Here is a 20,131-nt window from a genome sequence, read left to right as displayed (position 1 = left end):
AGGATATATAGCTTAGATGTTTCCCAGACAGTATTATATTGAACACTGAAAAAAACTTCCATCAAAACATCTGGTAAACAGAAGTCAAACTGAACTTAAGTGGCAATGTGCATATTTTTCTAACTTTTTTTTTCCTACTTAGTTATATATCTCAAAAGACAGTTAACTCCTTTTTTTTTCCAGGAGAAATTTAAAACACTAATGTACTTTATGTGTTTTTTATGATTGTTGCAGCAACCATCTTTTCATTCTGCAAAGTGTTGTGTGAATTTTTCAATTAACTACTTTAAAAGAAGTTCTCTTAGCAGTGAATTTGAAAACACTTTCCACATTTGCCTCTGGCTTTCTTAATGAATTCCAACTTATTCCTCTGGTTACTCACGCCTTCTTCCATTTTGTTCATTTTTTGGATACATCTTGTTTGTTTTTAAAGAATAAAAAGTACAGTTTTTATGACCTTGAGGGATGCTGCACACAATCTGAGAAAGTCTGAAGAATTCTGAAACCAGAGACTGCTGGTGATTAATAAAAGTTATCACCAAACAAAACTATTTAGAATCTGTAACAGCTCAGGAATTGGGATAGAATGCTGTGCACTTAGATATTCCAAAGCAAACTAAAGCACTTCCAGGCTTTTCCTAAGCATCAGACTTCAATACAAGCAAGAGCTTGGAATGTTTGTTAATTTCTTTCATTCACTGATTTGGAACAAAATCCCTCCTATAAATTGAATAGTTAACTACATTCAAGTGATCATCTCTTCATTCTTTATGGGACAGTTTTAAAACACAGTGGTATCATTATGTAAATCATTTAAGAATAAAACATAATAGTAAAATCTTAACCATATTTTCCCATTAGATAAGCAAAATCTTAAAAGATTGGTATCAATTAGTAGTGATAAGTGTTGGAGAAACAAGCATTCCACTATATGGCTTGAAATGCAAATTTGTATAATTCTTTTTGATTATAATTTGGCTGTAATTCTTTTAAAAGACATACACATCAGATGACTTAGAAACATTGCTTTTAGAAATTTATCCTATAACAAAGAACGTAATAATCTTTGCTAAGATGTTTCTTCCATTACTGCATGTAATAGCAAGGAACATGAACAGCCTTAAATGTCTACCAAAAGAGGAAAGATTAAACACACATTCATATAATGAAATATCTGTATTTTCTAACTTGAAAATATTTTCAAGACATTTTAAGTTAAAAAAATGACTATTATTTTAGGATAACTGCAATTTCAAAGATCTGTATATTTTTAATCTATAGATAGAAATATAGATACACCTCCATCATCATAAGTAAGTCTCAAAAAGATCCCATATTAGGTAAATGTATAAAATTTTTATAATACAGCATTAGATTAGTGACTTGTCTTATAAAAGCTGAACCAAAAAGCCAACATAATTTTCACACAAGAATATCTTGTTTAATGGAGGTTATTAGCAAATTCTAAATTATAGCAGATCTGTAACATAGACTAAATATTCCCCCAAAATGAAAAGGGAAGCATCCTACTTCCAAGAATCCATCTTGGCAGAGTTGAGGACTCTCCATGAGGAGGAGGATAGTTCGTGATTGAAGACAGATGTGGCCAATGACTATTTTTGCCTCAAACTACTCTGCATAGTAACTACCTACAGGTGCCATGCCCTCCATCCCACAACTGTCTTTCTTGGAGCTCAGTATCTGGCTTAGAGCCTAACAGAGAATGAGCACACAATAAACACATTCTGAATGGATGACTAAATTTCCAATGTTTAGCAGCTGGTGAGATTATTAGGTATAGGAAATTAAGCAATGGACAAAGATGTATTAAGGGATGACTGTTGTTCACCACAATGATGTAAAATTTAAATTAAAAAAAAAATCACACACCAATAAAGTTGCTGTTACCATTATCACTTTGGAAAAGTGATGTGGCAGGAAAGCCTAGCACACAGCCTGAATTACAGGAGGTGATGTCTCAGCTACATATTCCTTGGGACCTTTGATTTTCTTTCTTCCTTATCTCTGTACAAACATTCTCTGATTCTAGTCTTTAGCGCACTGTTAGACCACCAACAATGAACGACGTTGACTTTAAACTATCTCCCATAGTGGCTAAAGTCGTCAGAAAGACAACTGGCCAATACCAAGCAGCGTTTTATAAAGGGGTCAACCCGAGATGATGGTTATCAAAGCGAGCAAAGGAAAGTTTTACCAGTATAGTGAAGCTCTCCCTCCAAAGCGTAGCCCCGTTGGATTTTCATCTGGGAAATAACAGCAGCAAATAGACCAGGAAAGCTGGAGGTATACAAGCATGGCTGGTTTCCTCAAAAGCAAAGGCTGAGATTTTTAAGAGGCACAGATGCAAAGCCAGGTGTAGTAAATAACAGCAGCCAGTAATTAGAACATCGTCTTTCTGAATCTGCAATATGGAAGGCACAGCTGCATACACAAACAGCTATCAGGAAGAGGGGCATTGCTGTAAAAGGATGATTTGTGTGTACTTAAGGGTCAGTGTTACTCCAACTGTGAACTACTACCAGGGATATACAAAATGTGGGGACTGTCACTGTCCCCTCGACCATCATATTTACAAACGGATGGATTTCTGCATTTCCTTAAAAAATGAAGTACAAATGACAATTTCTTTGCCACTAAATTCAGCAGAAGGTCTTGAATAAAAGAGAAAAAAAATGCAAGAAGTGAACAAGATTCCAAATTTTGAAGCTCAGTCGAGATCCTTGTCAAAACAGGAAGTGATAGATCTAGAACTATTTAGATGTTTGGGTGATAGCATTCACTTTCTGTATTTAAAATGAAAACACACTAAGCTATGTATGTGCTCAAGTATAGTGTGCTCAAGTATGCGACTTTCTTACATCTCATTTTCACGAAACCTGAGAAATTTTGATTTTTAAAAGAAATGAAAATTTCTCCATAGTTTTTATAAGGGTAATGGGGGCTACATAATTTACTTGAGAAAACTGATCACAGAAAAATACTAATCTAAAAGTTCAACACATAAATTCAAAAATATGTCATTTACTATCTTTTCCTCCTATCAATCACACATAGTGGTCACTGCTTATTCAAGAAAGATCCAATTAACTTTCTACTCTAATGCCATTTATTAAATCAGAGAGATAATCTTTAAAGTAATCCACATGTCATTAAAAATTGAATAGAATGCATAATATCAGACACTAAACTGAGAGAGGATAAAGAATACTTTGTCTACTATGGAACAAAAATCATAAACCAATGCTCTAAGACACATTTGCCGAGTGTTATAAGGCCAAACTGGATTTTAACCTTTTTTTTCCCCCTCCAATAGGATAATAATACAGAAAAAAAGAGAGGCAGAGTTCTTGTTACTATAATATTGCAATAAAGCTAATGTAATCCTTCTCATGTAGGGATTCACTCTAAAGACCTGTTTTTAATTGCTTAGAATTAAAAATACTTTAAGTTTTCTGTAATTTAGCATTTGCCTTCTTCAAAATCTAAGGATTAAAATAGGGGCTCTGTACCACCACTTTGCAAAGACAGTAATAACATCAACATATATATATACACGTATACATATATATATGTAACATGTGAGTGTGTCTCTGTCTCTCCATATATATGTACATATAACATGTGTGTTTTTATTTTTTATTTTTTAAAAAAGATTTTATTTATTTTTTTGACAGAAAGAGAGAGAGCAAAAGTAGCAGTGCGGCAGGCAGAGGGAGAGGGAGAATAAGGCTCTCCACTGATCAGGGAGCCCCATGCGGGGCTGGATCCCAGGACCCTGGGACCACGACCCAAGCGGAAGGCAGCCGCTTAATTGAGTGAGCCACCCAGGTGCCCCAACATGTGTGTTTTTAGAAAGGCTGCACCTTCAACACAGCTTGGAAAACTCCTCACCTACATAACCAAGTTCATTGTTTATAAATTTTGTTTCCCACACAACTATAGAACATAATTCAGCTAAATTTCTGCCACATAACAAGGATCCATCCCCTTTGCTTCAGTTTCCAATAGCCTGTTCCTTATTTTCTTCTGAGCCCTTGCTGGCAGAGACTTTAAATGTTCATATCGTTACTAACAGTCTGTTAAAGGCAACCTAGGCTTTTTTCTACCATGCTCTTAAAATTTTTCAACCCTCTGCCCACGGCCCAATTCCAAAGTCTCATAGCACTTATAGGTGCTAAAATCTGCAACAGTAACTTTTTACAATGAAACAAATTTTGACAAATTTGTGGGTCAAAACAACACAAAATCATTATCTTACGTTTCTAGAGGTCAGAAGTCCTGCAAGAGACTTGCAGGACTTAAATTAAGAAGGTGTTGGCAAATCTGTACCCCAATGTTTATAGCAGCAATGGCCACGGTCGCCAAACTGTGGAAAGAACCAAGATGCCCTTCAACGGACGAATGGATAAGGAAGATGTGGTCCATATACACCATGGAGTATTATGCCTCCATCAAAAAAGATGAATACCCAACTTTTGTAGCAACATGGACGGGACTGGAAGAGATTATGCTGAGCGAAATAAGTCAAGCAGAGAGAGTCAAGTATCATATGGTCTCACTTATTTGTGGAGCATAACAAAGAACATGGAGGACATGGGGAGATGGAGAGGAGAAGGGAGTTGAGGGAAATTGGAAGGGGAGGTGAACCATGAGAGACTATGGACTCTGAAAAACAACCTGAGGGTTCTGAAGGGGCAGGGGGTGGGAGGTTGGGGAACCAGGTGGAGGGTAATAGAGAGGGCACGTATTGCATGGAGCACTGGGTGTGGTGCAAAAACAATGAGTACTGTTACTCTGAAAATAAATTAATTAATTAAAAAAAAAAAAAAAAAGAAGGTGTTGGCAGGCCTGTGTTCCTCCTGGAGGCTTGAGGGGGGAGACAGTTTGTCTTCCCCATCTTCCCAAGGCCCTTTGCTTTCCTTGGCTCAGGGCCCCTTTCTTTTGTACATCACTCCAATCCTTGCTTCTTTCCTCACATACCTGCTCTGAGTCTGACCCTCCCCTCACCACTCATGATGACACTGAGTCTAGCTGCACAATCCAGATTAATTTCCCCATCTCAACATCCTTAACTCAATATATCTGCAAAATTTCTTTTGCCATGTGAGGTAATGTGAGATCAGAACATGGATATATTTAGGGAGCCCAATATTCCGCCTACCACAGAGCCCCACACCAAGAATGACTATGATTACAAATCACTTATCTACTTAATACAATATGATTCTCTAGAAATGATAACAGGTTCCGTTTTGATTAGCAGCTTGAGAAAAGGGATCGTAGGGAGAGATAATCCTATCGCCAGATGTTTTGCCATCTTTGCTCTGTCAGATAATGTTGCTTCTGACTGTTCTTCATAAATGTCTCTGAAATGTTATATGAGTTGTAAGGTGACTTCATTCTCTTTAGTCACTGAAGCAATAGTCTAGAATTAAGGGCAATAATTAAGACTTTGCTGTTGATAATGTTTGAGTGAAACTCTAAATTATAAAATTCTCCCTGATAAACAATTAACATCCTCAGTTTGACGCTATCAGTATACACTCCCAAATAAACATCTCTGAATTCTTCTTAATCACATTAGAGAAATGATTATTATAATGGCCTTCTGACAATCCTATTGCCCTGTCTTCATTGACATGAAGATGGGAACTGAACATATACTGATATTTAACCTGGTGATCCTAGACAGGAAGTGTGGAATGAGTGTGCCATTTTGTAAAAAAGTACAGGGGGTTCGTTTCTTTTCCTACACTTTCAATGATCTATTCTACTTTGGAAATCAAATCCTAAATGAAATCAGTTTTCTCATCCATAAAATGAGGGCATGAGTCAGATCAAGGATTACAAACTTCTTAGTGTAAAATCATTTTGTAAAACAAATACTAAATGGAATATATTTTATTAATGTAAGTTTGTAAGTTCAAATTTCTTACCAATACCATTTCCAGTATTTATAAACCCAATCAGTAAAAGTGGAAGAACCACTCAGTGTTAAATTTGAAATCGGGGGTTATGAATGGTAGCTGCAGTATGTTAGGAACCTATTTATTTTCATATTCTTTTGGTTGCACATAATCAATATCTGCATTTGCAAATGACACTACCACTTTACTCATTTTGCTATTTCAAGATATACTTAAAAACAGAGGCAGAGGAGAAGTTTTATTTTTACATCTTTTCAGAAATAAAGAAACTTAGCAGCACACCTTAAGGGAAGATATCAGTAATATATTCTGAATATAGCAGATTGGTGTATACAAGGATTTTTTTTTCTGTTTTAAAAGTAGTTTATGTAGAGTAAATGCTCTTGAAGTCCCTAAAGTACTTGCAAAATAAACTAGGAAACTCTTTGTAGATTTTCCTACTAGATTTAGCACCTAAATGGTAAAAATGATAAAATAATAAATAAGTATAATAATTAGATAAATAAAGTACAATTGGCTTAAGACAGAAATTAGAATTTATCACTTGCTAGAAATTTCATATCTGTAACCTTTGCTGTTTTTGAAAACTCCCCACTGCTTTAGTAAAATACTTATGCAATACACATACTTATATTACACATAGAATTTATATTGTATTTTTTCTATTCTTTAACTTTTCTCAGGCCATTATATGTGTCATGAATTGTATCATAAGCTTCTCAACGTCAGGGACTTCTGTATTATGTTCTTCTTCATTTACAGTACTGAAAAGACTTTCTGCTCAGTAGGGAGAGAGGATAAAAACTTACTTTTTAAACTTATTCTCTTTATGGAAAAAAAAGTAAAACTTAATATAAGAAATAATCATATCAATAACTGAGTTAAAACTTTCTATATTTTGTCCATTCTAAGAATATAGTATAGTTTAGATGGAGGGGGGAAGCAAGAGCTGACTGGAATACTAGCAGGGCAAGAATTTTATTCATATTAATTTTTTCTGTAGAAGAACAAGAAGAAAATAAACACTTCAAAATTATTTCTAAATTATGTCAATAAAATAAACATGAGTAGAAAAAAGAAATCCATATATCTTTAAGGCATTAAAAAGTAAAACAATTCTGGAAAATATTAATTTATTCATTCATTTATCCATGCATGCCTCCATCCATTCATTCCAAAGAGACTGACCATAATTATCTTAAATATCAGGCACAGATAAAACAAAATATAAACAGATTATCACCTGTAGCCTTGTAAACCCTATAGCCCATGCAGATGATTCTTCATTATAAGAGATTTCTGAATAATAAACAATTTGGACAATTTCATTAGAGTTTGAATCCATTATAGAAATATTACATTCTTATTCAACTCTAGTTTCTCAAAAACAAAAAGATAGCTTCATTTCCCAAACATGCTGAAAAATCCATTAGGTATTAATTTTTTAGTAACTTTTTATGAAAAAAACAAAAGAAGAATTTACAATGATAAGGCCTTTAACAAAGCACCAGGAAATACTGGTGCCTAACAGAGGTTAGTTCCAAGCCATGAACGACTGATTTAAGCTTTATTAAAATTGTGCTTGTTTCCAGCTTGGTTTCTCTTAGATATGCTTTCATTTCTCTCAGGCTGTAGTCTATTACTCTATTACTAATATATTTTTCTGTAATTTCTTCCCTTACAAATTCAAGAAAAATGCAACCTGAAATCAGATTAATTTCTAAAAGCTAGTACACAGATCTAATAGGTGGGAAGAATGAGGCACACTCATTCCCTTGCAGGAGAAAGGAGTTCAAGTGCCAGCAAGAGCACTTAGGCATTCGGAGGAAAAACAAAGTTATTCTCAAGGATTACAATTTGTCAGAAGAGTTGGCAGTTTTTTTGAAAGCCTATTTGGTTCTTGGGACCAAGAAAAGCCATACCCCTGCCCAGAATTTCTTTCTTTTTTTTTTTTTTTAAAGGATTTTGCTTATTTGCAGCAGAGAGTGAGAGTAAGGGAGAAAGAACGCAAACAGGAAGAGGGGCAGAGGGAGAAGGAGACTCTCGGCCAAGCAGGGAGCCTGATGCGGGGCTTGATCCCCCAACCCTGGGATCATAACCCAAGCTGAAGGCAGATGCTTAACTGACTGAGCCACACAGGTGCCTTTGCCCTGAGTTTCTTAATGGCTAGACTAACTCCCATAGCTGACCTTCGTTTCTATCAGTTTAAAACAGGGGCACAAAAGAATATGACATCTCTTCCTGATGCTTTACCATTTTCTTCAACATGTAGCTGGCAAACAGAAAGCACAGTAGTACAATAAAAAAAAAAAAAATTAAGGTTAGGATTTTAGATCCTGAAGCCCAATTAAATAATTTTTTCTGTAGACCTCACTCTTATTTTCAATCCACCCTCTACATCAGGTATGAGCTCTCTAAGAGATAAAGCACAGAAGTGCATTTTAAGAGCTGAGATTGAGTCCTACTCAAGTTCAAAGTCATCTGTGGTAATGAATTCAGTCAAGTGGCTTCTACACACATGGCAAAACCAACTAGAGCCTCTATGGTTTTCCTGCAACTTCTTGACAGACTAAGTTCTTTTTCTTCTCATGTTTGCTTTTTCTGAATGTCTAATTACTTAAAGAGGCACTTTTATCCATCTGCACACTCAGAGAAAAGGGCACAAAGAAAGATTTGACAAAAGCAGCATGAGACAAAATTAAGGTTATGAAAATGCTTTAAAAATCCCCTTTTTTATCCAGTAATTAGGGAATGACAGCAAAAGAGAGGAGAAAGAACAAAGTAAATTAAAATATTAGCAGTGTTTGTATATTCTAATACATATTTTGAATAAAATCTTCCACACACACCTACTCCTTCACGACAACTGAATTTTTCTTAATACTGGAAGGCATGTTTAAAATGTACACTAGCAGTGAAGTCAAGATATTTCTGAGGAATCTGGGAAGGATGCATATCATCATAGTTTAAAATAAGTGGTATTCTGAGTTAATAATCATCTGACTTAGACCATTCCCTGGACAGGGATATATAAAATGAATTACACCCACCTTATAGGCATCCTTCACAATTACCTGTCAAATTTAGGTCTATCAAAATAAGGAATAAACTGATAATAAGTAAGTGGATTAATGCAAATATGCACGCCTTAGCTTTTGGAATTCCCTTTCTTCCACAGCTTCTGAAACTATCCAGGTTCCTTCTTTCTAGCTCTTTCAGAAGGCCAGTAAGGATGTGTTCCTGGTGTTCTAAACTGACACCTAAAAGGAATTCCTTATTTCTTTTTTTAAAGATTTTATTTATTTATTTGAGAGAGCGTGAGAGAGTGTGACTGAGCCACCCAGTTACGCAGGGAATTCCCTATTTTTTAAATGCCACTGGTAATGATTAGGTTATATGGATTTTAGGTGCTTTCTTGCAATCACTGAATGAAATAATTGGTTCTTGACATATCACATTGGATCCTAACCACTACTTTTAAAAGATATTATTCCCAAGGTAAAATAAAAATCTAACATCAGCTCAGACAGTATTTGCTGCAGGGGACAAATTACCCACAAGTAGTGATTTTCATAAAGACTTGCTTTTTAAAACATTAACTATCTGGGGTTAAGGAGTTCTAGCAATGGGTAATTCAAAAATTCAGAGCTGTTTGGGTTTGGAGTTGGCTTATTTGTTTTCCTTGACTTTCCCTCCTTTTTAACCCAGTTGGCTCTCAATTTTCTAAATGTCACAACTTTACAAAACAATGCCCTGAGATAAGAAAGATGGGTTGAAGATTGCTCTTGGTTTTATAAATCAGGAAGGAACCAATTCGTTAGAATACCTGACAGAAGACAGATCCTTAGATCTCCCTGACCAAAACCGAGTAACACACAAAACCTGAAAGCAATCACTGGCCAGGTGCACAGGATTTGTTTGCATCAGTGGTTCTTTTTTTTTTTTTTTTTTTTTTAACAGGAGAGTGACAGCAGCTTTATTTAACCAGAAAATAACCAGTGCACAGGAAAAGCAACCAGGGCAAATATGAAGGCAAAATAAAGGGCAAATATGAAAATGTGTTTTTACTTTTCTGGGCTCCTTGTCTTTTTTAATTGCTCAAAGAATGAAATTTGATGGTGTTGCTGGGGAAAAGTTTACAACTCAACCACTCTAGTCTGCATGGGAGACACAATGAAGCCTCCACTTTGAATGGATATGGGGGGGGGGAAGGAATATTATTTTATGATAGTAACCCACTAGAAACTCTGGCTTTCTCTGTCCAAATCCCAATGGAGTATGTTTGCATCAGTGGTTCTTGAAGTGTGGTCCCTGGAGCATCAGCAGTAAACTTGTTAGAAATGTGCATTCTTGGGCCCCTCCCCAGGCCTACTGATATAGAAGCTCTGGGGTTAGGGCCTAGCAATCTCCTTAACAAGCCCTCCAGATGATTCTACTAACAGTCAAGTTTGAGAACCACTGATTTGGACCCATCTGATTCATCCCCTCGGTCTGAGCCTACCTTCTTTTTTTTTTTTTTATTCGTTTATTTGTTTATTTACAGCATAACAGTGTTCATTGTTTTGGCATCACACCCAGTGCTCCATGCAGTATGTGCCCTCCCTATTACCCACCACCTGGTTCCTCAACCTCCCCCCTCCCCCCACCCCCCGCCCCTTCAAAACCCTCTGGTTGTTTTTCAGAATCCATAGTCTCTCATGGTTCATCTCCCCTTCCAGTTTCCCTCAACTCCCTCTCCTCTCCATCTCCCCATGTCCTCCATGTTATTTGTTATGCTCCACAAATAAGTGAGACCATATGATACTTGACTCTCTCTGCTTGACTTATTTCGCTCAGCATAATCTCTTCCAGTCCCGTCCATGTTGCTACAAAAGTTGGGTATTCATCCTTTCTGATGGAGGCATAATACTCCATCGTGTATATGTACCACATCTTCCTTATCCATTCATCCGTTGAAGGGCATCTTGGTTCTTTCCACAGTTTGGCGACCGTAGCCATTGCTGCAATAAACATTGGGGTACAGATGGCCCTTCTTTTCACTACATCTGTATCTTTGGGGTAAATACCCAGCAGTGCAATTGCAGGGTCATAGGGAAGCTCTAGTCTTAATTTCTTCAGGAGTCTCCATACTGGTCTCCAAAGTGGCTGCACTAACTTGCATTCCCACCAACAGTGTAAGAGGGTTCCCCTTTCTCCACATCCTCTCCAACACATGTTGTTTACTGTCTTGCTAATTTTGGCCATTCTAACTGGTGTCAGGTGGTATCTCAATGTTGTTTTAATTTGAATCTCCCTGATGGCTAGTGATGATGAACATTTTTTCATGTGTCTGATAGCCATTTGTATGTCTTCGTTGGAGAAGTGTCTGTTCATATCTTCTGCCCATTTTTCGATATGATTATCTGTTTTGTGTGTGTTGAGTTTGAGAAGTTCTTTATAGATCCTGGATATCAACCTTTTGTCTGTACTGTCATTTGCAAATATCTTCTCCCATTCCGTGGTTTGCCTTTTTGTTTTGTTGACTGTTTCCTTTGCTGTGCAGAAACTTTTGATCTTGATGAAGTCCCAAAAGTTCATTTTTGCTTTTGTTTCCTTGGCCTTTGGAGACATATCTTGAAAGAAGTTGCTGTGGCTGATATCGAAGAGGTTACTGCCTATGTTCTCCTCTAGGATTCTGATAGATTCCTGTCTCACGTTGAGGTCTTTTGTCCATTTCGAGTTTATCTTTGTGTACGGTGTAAGAGAATGGTCAAGTTTCATTCTTCTACATATCGCTGTCCAGTTTTCCCAGCACCATTTATTGAAGAGACTGTCTTTTTTCCATTGAATATTTTTTCCTGTTTTGTCAAAGATTATTTCACCATAGAGTTGAGGGTCCATATCTGCTGAGCCTACCTTCTTGAGCAGCCAAGGACACATTCTTCTCAAGGCCTTTGCACGTGTTCCCTCTGCCTTGTGTGATCCTTCCCCACATGGATTACTCCCTAGTATCCTTGACCTTACAAGGGAGTCTTTTTCTGATAACGGTATGTGAAATAGTTATGGCCTAGACATGTGCCCCAGCATTTCCCATCCCCTGTTTACTGCTTTATTTCTCTCCAAAGAAGGTATCACCCTCTGACATATCACACATTTGTTTTGTCTGGTCTGTTTCCTCTACTGGAACTTAAGTTCTACGGAAGTAAGGTCTTTGTTCTCTTTATTTCACTGCTTTATCCCCAGAGCCTAGAACATTGTGTGGTAAATTATAGGCATTCAATAAATATTTGCTAAATGAATGATTAGAATACTGATATCCAAATGAAATTGGAAGAAGTCAAAGAATGGCTAATGGGTAGACAAACAGTCTGCCACAGCAGACTACTTATAAATGGAGATGTGGAATAAAATCCATGTGTGAAGTACTTTTTGAAAATTATTTGAGTAAATTTTGTTATAATTTATATAATATTTGCATAAATTGGTAAGTTTAAATCTAACCACAGAGGCATTACTTTTCTTAACTTCCTTAAGAAAAGAATAGTTATTGCACTATAAGTTATTTATGGCAGCAAAGCACAAGATCTTAGCTACTAATTTGCAAATAAATGTGTATATGTATATATGGATTTAGAGCACTGTTATAAATTATATGTAAAAGGGCAGAGAGCAAACTATCATTAAACAACCTAAAACACTCTTTTCAGTGGAGGTTAGAGAGACTTGCACACGGAGCATGGGAAGCTGCATGGCATTCCCACCTCACTGCACAAGTTAATTCCCAGTGCTGTCCTTCCTCTTTGAGATACCACAAAAACCTTTCCTGAAACTTACTCTCCTTTTGCTTTCCCAAGATACTTTTGGTTAAAGTCCTTTTCATAGGTCTGCAACAATTTTAGTTGGGGATATGTATTTTATAAATGGAATGACTTTCATGTTTCTCATGATAATTGAGATCAGCCCTTCCACATCATTCCCGACACAACTTCTCAATGACTTCTTACCCACACACAAGTCAGAAGGCAGCACCACCGATCTCAAATGCAATGAACACAACTTCCAGAACACCTCTTCTTTCGCTCCATAACATTTTCATACCACTCTTCATTTTAGACATTATAACCTTGATTATTTACTTCAAACTTTTTTTTTTTTTTTAAATAATCAAGCCAATGTCTGTATAGTCTTTATGGCCATTATGAGGAATGAATTCCAGTAAGGCAGGAAACAATATACACTGGACATTTTTTTGAACAATTCTCACATGTCAAAAAATTTTCAAAATCATCATGCTACTCTAGTGTGTATGCTAATTGTTCTTGGCTTTTATATTCTCTCACATTCCCAAAAGAATTTTCAGTGCCTTAAATTAGCACAATGTACACATATTTTATTTTTAAAGTAGGCTCCACACCCAGTGTGGGGCTTAAACACACAACCCTGAGATCAAGAGTCACCTGTTCTACTGACTGAGCCAGCCAGGTACCCCTACACATGTTTCAAGCATATAGTTCAATGAATTTTTACCTCTGTGTTTTCCTATGACATATTGAACCATTTCCTTGGCCAAAAGTTTCCTTCATGCCTCTTCCTCAGTCAATATGGTTATGCCATTTTGACTATTAAATCTGTCTTCAAAATGTTCTGTGAGAAACTTTTTTATTTTCATACCAAGAAATTTATTCCAAAGCTGAATAATACTTGTATGGTGTTAGTTCAAAATGTAATCAGGCAATAAATTGACTTTAAACTAAAAAGTGTGGTTTTTCATAAATGGAAAAATGCTAAACGTTCAGAAAAGGAATTAAATTAAAAACCCACTTTTTGCCAAGTAACCTCTATCACAAAAATTCAGTTTTGTTTTTATGTATATTTATTTCATAACTATATAACACAAATTACAGTAGTTCCCCCCTAATCCAGCTTTGTTTTCCATGGTGTCTGTTACCCATGGTCAGCTGTAGTCCAGGAACATGATCTGCTTCCTTCCTTACTGTCTGTCAGAAGTTCAGTAGTAGCCTACTATCATTCACCTCAATTCATCTCATCAGGTAGGCTTTGTCAAGCCACATCATCACAAGAATAAGAGTACAGTAAAATAAGATATTTTGAGAAAAAGAGGGGTCACAGTCACATAACTTTTATTACAGTATATTGTTATAATTATTCTATTTTATTATGATATTGTTAGCAATCTCTTATGGTGCTTATTTTATAAATTAAGCTTTATTATAAGTATGCATGGATAGGAAAAAAACTGTAGTATATATATGTGGTTTGATATTATCTGTGGTTTCAAGCATCCACTGGGGTCTTGGAATGTAGCTTCCACAGATGAGGGCAGAATACAGTATGTCCGTCTGAGGTAAGGTACACAATGATTGTAAGAATTATGATGATGATAAAATGGCAACTAACTTTTATGTAATAGTCACAATACACTAGGCATTACTGAAGCACTTCGTATATATAAGCTATTTCCATCCTCACAATAATATTAAGAGAAGGATACTCTAATATTCTTATTTTGAGGATGATTGATAAATAATTTGCCAAGAGTAACGAACAGTAAGGAGCAAAGTCAGGATTTGAACCTAGACAGTCCAGGGCCAGAGTCTTTTTCTCTTACTCATTAAGTCACACTATCAACCTGAGACTCGGAAGAATAGCAGGGATAGATTACTAGACAAAGCAGAAACTACCACAAATGAACTCTTTCTCACTACCTCTTGGTTTCTAGCAAATACTGTATGCCACATGGTAAGTTCAATTTCCATAATCTCACCTCTCCTACAGTCTAAATATCATGTGGTATTTGTCATTATAATTTTATATGTATTGAGATAGGGACAAAATGACATTTAAACAGCTTGTGTAAATGCAAATAATTCAATAACCAAATATGAAAATTTAAAATTTTAGAATCATTTATAGCTTTCTTTTCTCAGCTATAGAAACATAGAATGACCATATCTAAAGACCTTGTTGGAGGATAATGCAAGACCATTTTGTATTTCTGGCTCTATTTTAAATCTGGAAAAGCAGAGGTGATATATATCTAAATGTCTTCTGCCATTGCCTTCTAAAATCTGAACCCTAACTTTTTGATCTACAAGCTAAGCTTTTAAAATAAAATAAATGCCTGTACATTATATATATCTGTATATATTCTCTTCCCCTTCATTAAATATTGCCTAATTTTTAAAATTATGAGGAGACTTAGTATTTAAATTTTTTTTAAAAAGGCATTTTTTTTCTGTGAAGCTTTTTTATTACTTCTCATGAGTCAAGGGAAAAGTCTTTCTTTATTGCCTTTACAAATCACGAGTAAAACACAAATGCTTAATTGAGCAGATTGATGGTTAAATGGAGAAAAATGATGAAAGGAAAGATGCCAGTACAAACAGAATATGGCCATTCATTTCTACCCCAAATGAATCAACTACTGCTCATGAATGTGGGTTTAATACTAATTTTGGCAGAAACCACCCAGAGTACCAACCCTGTGCGGAGTCCCACGTCTGCATGGGGACAGCTTTTTCCTGTTTCTTTTGATAGAATACACTAAATAGCCCTCTCTCTCACTGGCACAAAGAACTCTTCAATGAAGGATTATAAACATAGTGAACGCAGGAGACTTTCTCATACCTGAACTCCACATACCCATTCAAAGATGGAAATGTTTCCCCCTAAAGAAACTAGGCAACTAAGCTGTAATATGCAACATCAGCAAGATTACCCTAGTCGTCAGCCATCACAGATCTAATTCCTTGGCATCAACTGGATTAAAACCATTTTCTTAAGTTAAAGAAAGGCAAAATAGTTTCAACTGAATTGCGCGACTCAGGAAGTTAAGGATCGGTCTCCACATCTCTGCTCTTACACATGCACGGACTAGCTCAGCTCCAATTAATGTCTTGAGTGTTTACCACAGAAAGTAACAGAGGTTTTTAAACAAGCAACTTGCTCTTTTGAGCTGATATTGCTGAGCTTTTCCTAATATATTGGTTGATCAGCAGCATAAGACCTTTCAGACACTAAATGGCAGAAATGAGCCCTTCTAAGGTTTTCTAAATCCTTTCTATCCTCACAACAGAATTCCTCCCGTCAAGGACCAGAGGATGGAAAGTAGCACCCATGAGGTGCTAAAGACACCCAAGTGAGTCAGAGAACTCAGCTGGCAGTGTACCTGGGCCCTACTACAAATACTCTGTAATAGAAGTGCCACATTTAATTAGCCCTGAAGCGGGAAACAAAGCTCTTTCATTTTAAAAAGCAGGCGAATGGAATCTCAGGAGGAAAAAAAAAAGGCAAACCTCTTACCTTTTGTAGCAATTCGTACACACTGGGTTTTAGTTTCCTGATGGAGTGAAATATGAAAGAGAACAGTCAGTGTATAGACAATGTTTCCTATTTCATAATCCCAGGTTATAAATTAGGTTTAAGAAGAGCAGAATTGCAATATCAAGGAATATTTTATTTTTGAAATGTTTCCTCAGAGAGATCTTTAAAAAATCTGAAGTAAGAACTTTTAAAATGGTTTCAGTATTCTCTAAAAATTCAGGTGTCCTGTTTTTATCTTGTAATCAAACAGGCTATCCTGTCTGGGACATGTAGTAAAGCACTGTCTTTGTACTTACGGTACTTTTTAAACAATTAGAAAGAAATATGCGTTTGCAAAGCAAATACAAATCAGACCCAGGCACCAACTTTATTTCCACAACACAGCTGTAGACTCAGACCAAAGCTGAACATCCCATACCCTCACCTGGATCCCGGGCATGACTACTGAGCTCAAGGACAGTAGTTAGAAAGATCATCCAAAAGTTGCATCATGGCTGCAGTATGATTTATCTGTTCTTTTTTCCTTTTTAATTTCGCTGTTAAGGGTTATTATGGATTAAAAAGATTTCTCATTGGGACTATTTTCCTACTCTTGCTAGACAGATGGAGTTGAGGAAGGCGAAGTTGAAATGGGAGAGGACAAAGATTATTTCAGGTTCTTTTTTGTTTTGTTTTGTTTTTCTTTTCTTTCTTTTTTTTTTTTTTTAATTGGGTGGTGTGGCACTACGTGGTGAACTGCACTTCTAGGCCCGCACCACACACCTCCAGGACTTAGTTCCTTCAGTTCGTATCTTTGAACATACCAGAGGCTGGAAAAGATGGTAAAGCCACTGAACAAAACACAGGCTATTTGTTTTTAGGAGGTACTTGTAACTCCACCTTGACTAGTTCTATATATTGATAAGCCAAGAGTTTATCATTCTCTCTTAATTATACAAAACAAAGCACTAAGGGGGAATTAGTAGTTAAAAATAAAACTTTGCATTCTATTACTTAATTGTGACTTGAGGCCTTTACAGTCCGCTCCAGGAGATTGTTTCACATTCCTACAAAGGCCCAAAGGGATTCTTATTTCCTAAAAGCAATTGCTGTTAATTCTGTCAGGATTTCCAGCCTCTGCTGGTAGGAACCACATTCATCTTGAAAGTATTTGCCAAGATAACTGTGAGATATATTGTTGCTACTTTGATTAAACCACATGTAGATATACTAACAATTAGAAGAGAACATTCATATCAAGGCTTTTAAAGAGTGCCAGAGAAAATCCTTTATAAGTAACATTCATTAACACTCCCCTTATACTACAGACCCAGGAACGAAAGTTAATTGAGAATCACTCATATCTCTAAAGATGAATACGCAAATGCAGAACTATGTTTTCTACCGCCATGCTACTTTATACTCAGAATGGAACAATAACTTCCATGGTCTTCTCTTTTTTGAGCAGCCCAGTTGTACCAGTGATGTGGAATGATGGGCATGTGGGAGGCAGGCAGCCAACTTGCCTCAAAAGACTCCCACTTACGTAAAAATAAACTAGAGAAGAGATAAGAATAACGTTTTCAACCACTGGCAGCCCATGGCTTTGAAGTACATCCTAGAAGATGCCATTGCATTTTTCTTCGCCATATACTGGCAAAGGAATATGGGTAAGCAGAAAGATAGAGCTTTCATTAGAAAGCAGCCAATCAATACCATAAGTTCTCATGACTTCATCAGAAAATCCAATTGGATTATGTCTTGTAAGTCAACTATTCCAAGGTATAATATGACTGTTGCAATTGGCTATCACCTATTTCACAATATCTCCCAGGAACCCACCTCAGGGACTCAATTACTCAAACCCAGAAACTTCCTATATAGCCACAAGTACACAAAAATGCCAGTCTTCTACTGGGTTTTAAATTGTAGGAGTTTTCTATTCTTGACATTGTTTTTTCTTATCCCTCTCTGAAAAAAAAAAATTTAAATAAGTTTTAGGAAAGAAAATCTTTCAAAGAGAAATAGCACGAGGCATGGAAGGCCAGGTTATTTCCCCCCATATGGAACCACTGGTAGTTTCTATCTTCCTGTTGTGTCTTCCTCTTCAATATTCATTTGGGATCAGTGGCAGTGTTCAAAAACAACTGTGTCCAAAATGGGAAAAGGAGGGGCAACCAGGGAAATGGAAAACAGACTTCTCTAATGGCACAGCACCCTGCCATCTCCAGGCAGCCTTCTGTTTAGGTTCTGGCAGATATACCACAGGCATCCTATTACTTTGTAATCAGAGGATTGTTACTTGTTATTTACTATTTGGCTGGTACCCTCTGAAAAGTTTATAAGGGTTTATTAGCCTGCTGTGGAACACACATTCTGTTTATCCTGCAGTAAATTTAATCTTCTGAAGTGTGCCACCACTGAGCAAAGGAGACAGAACAATGCCTAGTATTTACTGGGGTTGGAGTCCCAGCAGCAGAACACCCACCTTTTCCAATCCTTTTGCTCACACTTGTTCTGGTGGGCTTTCCTGAAGCAGGCTGCAGGAGAAGCAGTTACTAGGAAACAGGAATCCCATGCCACGGAACACGCTGGGCTCCTCCACCTGACAGTCCGCCTAAAACTGTACACACTGTTGGGAACAGGAACAACACCCCCTACACACGGGTGTGTTTTTTCCCCTACGTCTTTCTTTCTTTCTTTTTTTTTTTCTTCTCCCCCTGACAAATGCTACAGGGTATTTATAAAATTCAACTGCAGTTTTTCCTCAGAGCAGTGAAAAAGCAAATTTTGAAGGAAGCTCACCTTCTCCACACTGCTCATTGCCTGGAAATAGATGTTGTATCCTTTGCGTGGAGCCAAAGGAGGGTTCCAAAAGCCCTGATAGGTCCTATTGTCACCCACTGTGAATGGGGCGGGTTCTGGAAGATTCCCTGGGGGCAGTTCCGCAGCGAAGTAGTATGGCGCACCCCCGCTCAGGGCATTCTGGTATGTAACGGGGACCTGGTAGCATTCCATTGCTCCAGCTTCTCTCTTCGTTCGGTGTGGGTGCAACTCCTCCACAACAATCTGATAAGCACTTTTTGGAAAAAGAAAAAAAAAAAGGCACACATTTAGAGATTCTGTATACTAAGATTTCTCAAAAAAAAAAAAAGAGGTATTTAATACTAACATGCAACATTTCAGTCTTTAAAGTCCGTTTAACCCACTGCATGCTTTTTCCCCCAGCTATCCTGCACTAAAATAGAATTCCGTGGGGATTCTCCTTCCCTGTAACTCAATGTAGACACGAAGAAACTGGGAAAAAAGTAAGAAAAATCACTGCAGAATTCTACATATTTTTTAATGTTGAGAAATGAGCTTCCTTCTTAAGAGATCTGACATTAACGAGAGACACGTAACAGATTAAGTTATTTGATATTTTTAAATATTTAAAGTTAGCATTTTCCTTTGAGATCATCATCCAGAAGGCCTCGCTCTGAGGCCCAACAGAACTAGTGCCTCAGGGTGGGGCTCGGGCGCCGGTGTGGGGCTCTCATCACATTAGAGACAGAATGTTCTGACAGGCTTCTCCACCTCTTGACCTTGCCACGGCATCAACATTGGCTCAGAGCAATGCAGATCGAAAGCGCGAGTGGCATGCGGCAACACGGGCACAGATGGACAGAAATCTGTCCTCGCCACTGAAATAGACTGCTTCCTTCTTCTAGCGTTGTTAATAATAAAATGTTACAAATTGTAGAAACAGATGGCATTTGCCCTATTAAAGCTCGAACCTAAACCTTCTAATACCTTTCTTAAAATTCTCAAAACTTCTCCACAATAGCTATTATCTTACAGAGGAAAGTAAAGAAAAAAATAATGCAACTTTAAAATAAAGG

The 20,131-nt window shown here is 36.9% G+C and overlaps 1 protein-coding gene across 11 annotated transcripts in view; it reads right to left on the bottom strand.

The window, feature by feature from the left end:
- The window catches only part of PTPRK (protein tyrosine phosphatase receptor type K), a 567,969-nt gene that overhangs the window by 85,565 nt on the left and 462,273 nt on the right, over nucleotides 1–20,131 (bottom strand). For all 11 annotated transcript variants that reach the window (XM_046004511.1, XM_046004500.1, XM_046004501.1 and 8 more), the window contains exons 12-13: nucleotides 19,056–19,329; nucleotides 16,251–16,287 (exon numbers count right to left, since the gene is read on the bottom strand). In XM_046004511.1, coding sequence (XP_045860467.1) covers nucleotides 16,251–16,287; nucleotides 19,056–19,329 — 311 coding nt within the window. The remainder of the gene's footprint in view (nucleotides 1–16,250; nucleotides 16,288–19,055; nucleotides 19,330–20,131) is intronic.

The sequence above is a fragment of the Meles meles genome, chromosome 5, assembly GCF_922984935.1.
Source record: "Meles meles chromosome 5, mMelMel3.1 paternal haplotype, whole genome shotgun sequence".
NCBI lineage: Eukaryota > Metazoa > Chordata > Mammalia > Carnivora > Mustelidae > Meles > Meles meles.
The sequence above is the reverse complement of the archived record's forward strand: the minus strand, read 5'-3'. Positions and strand labels throughout refer to the sequence as shown.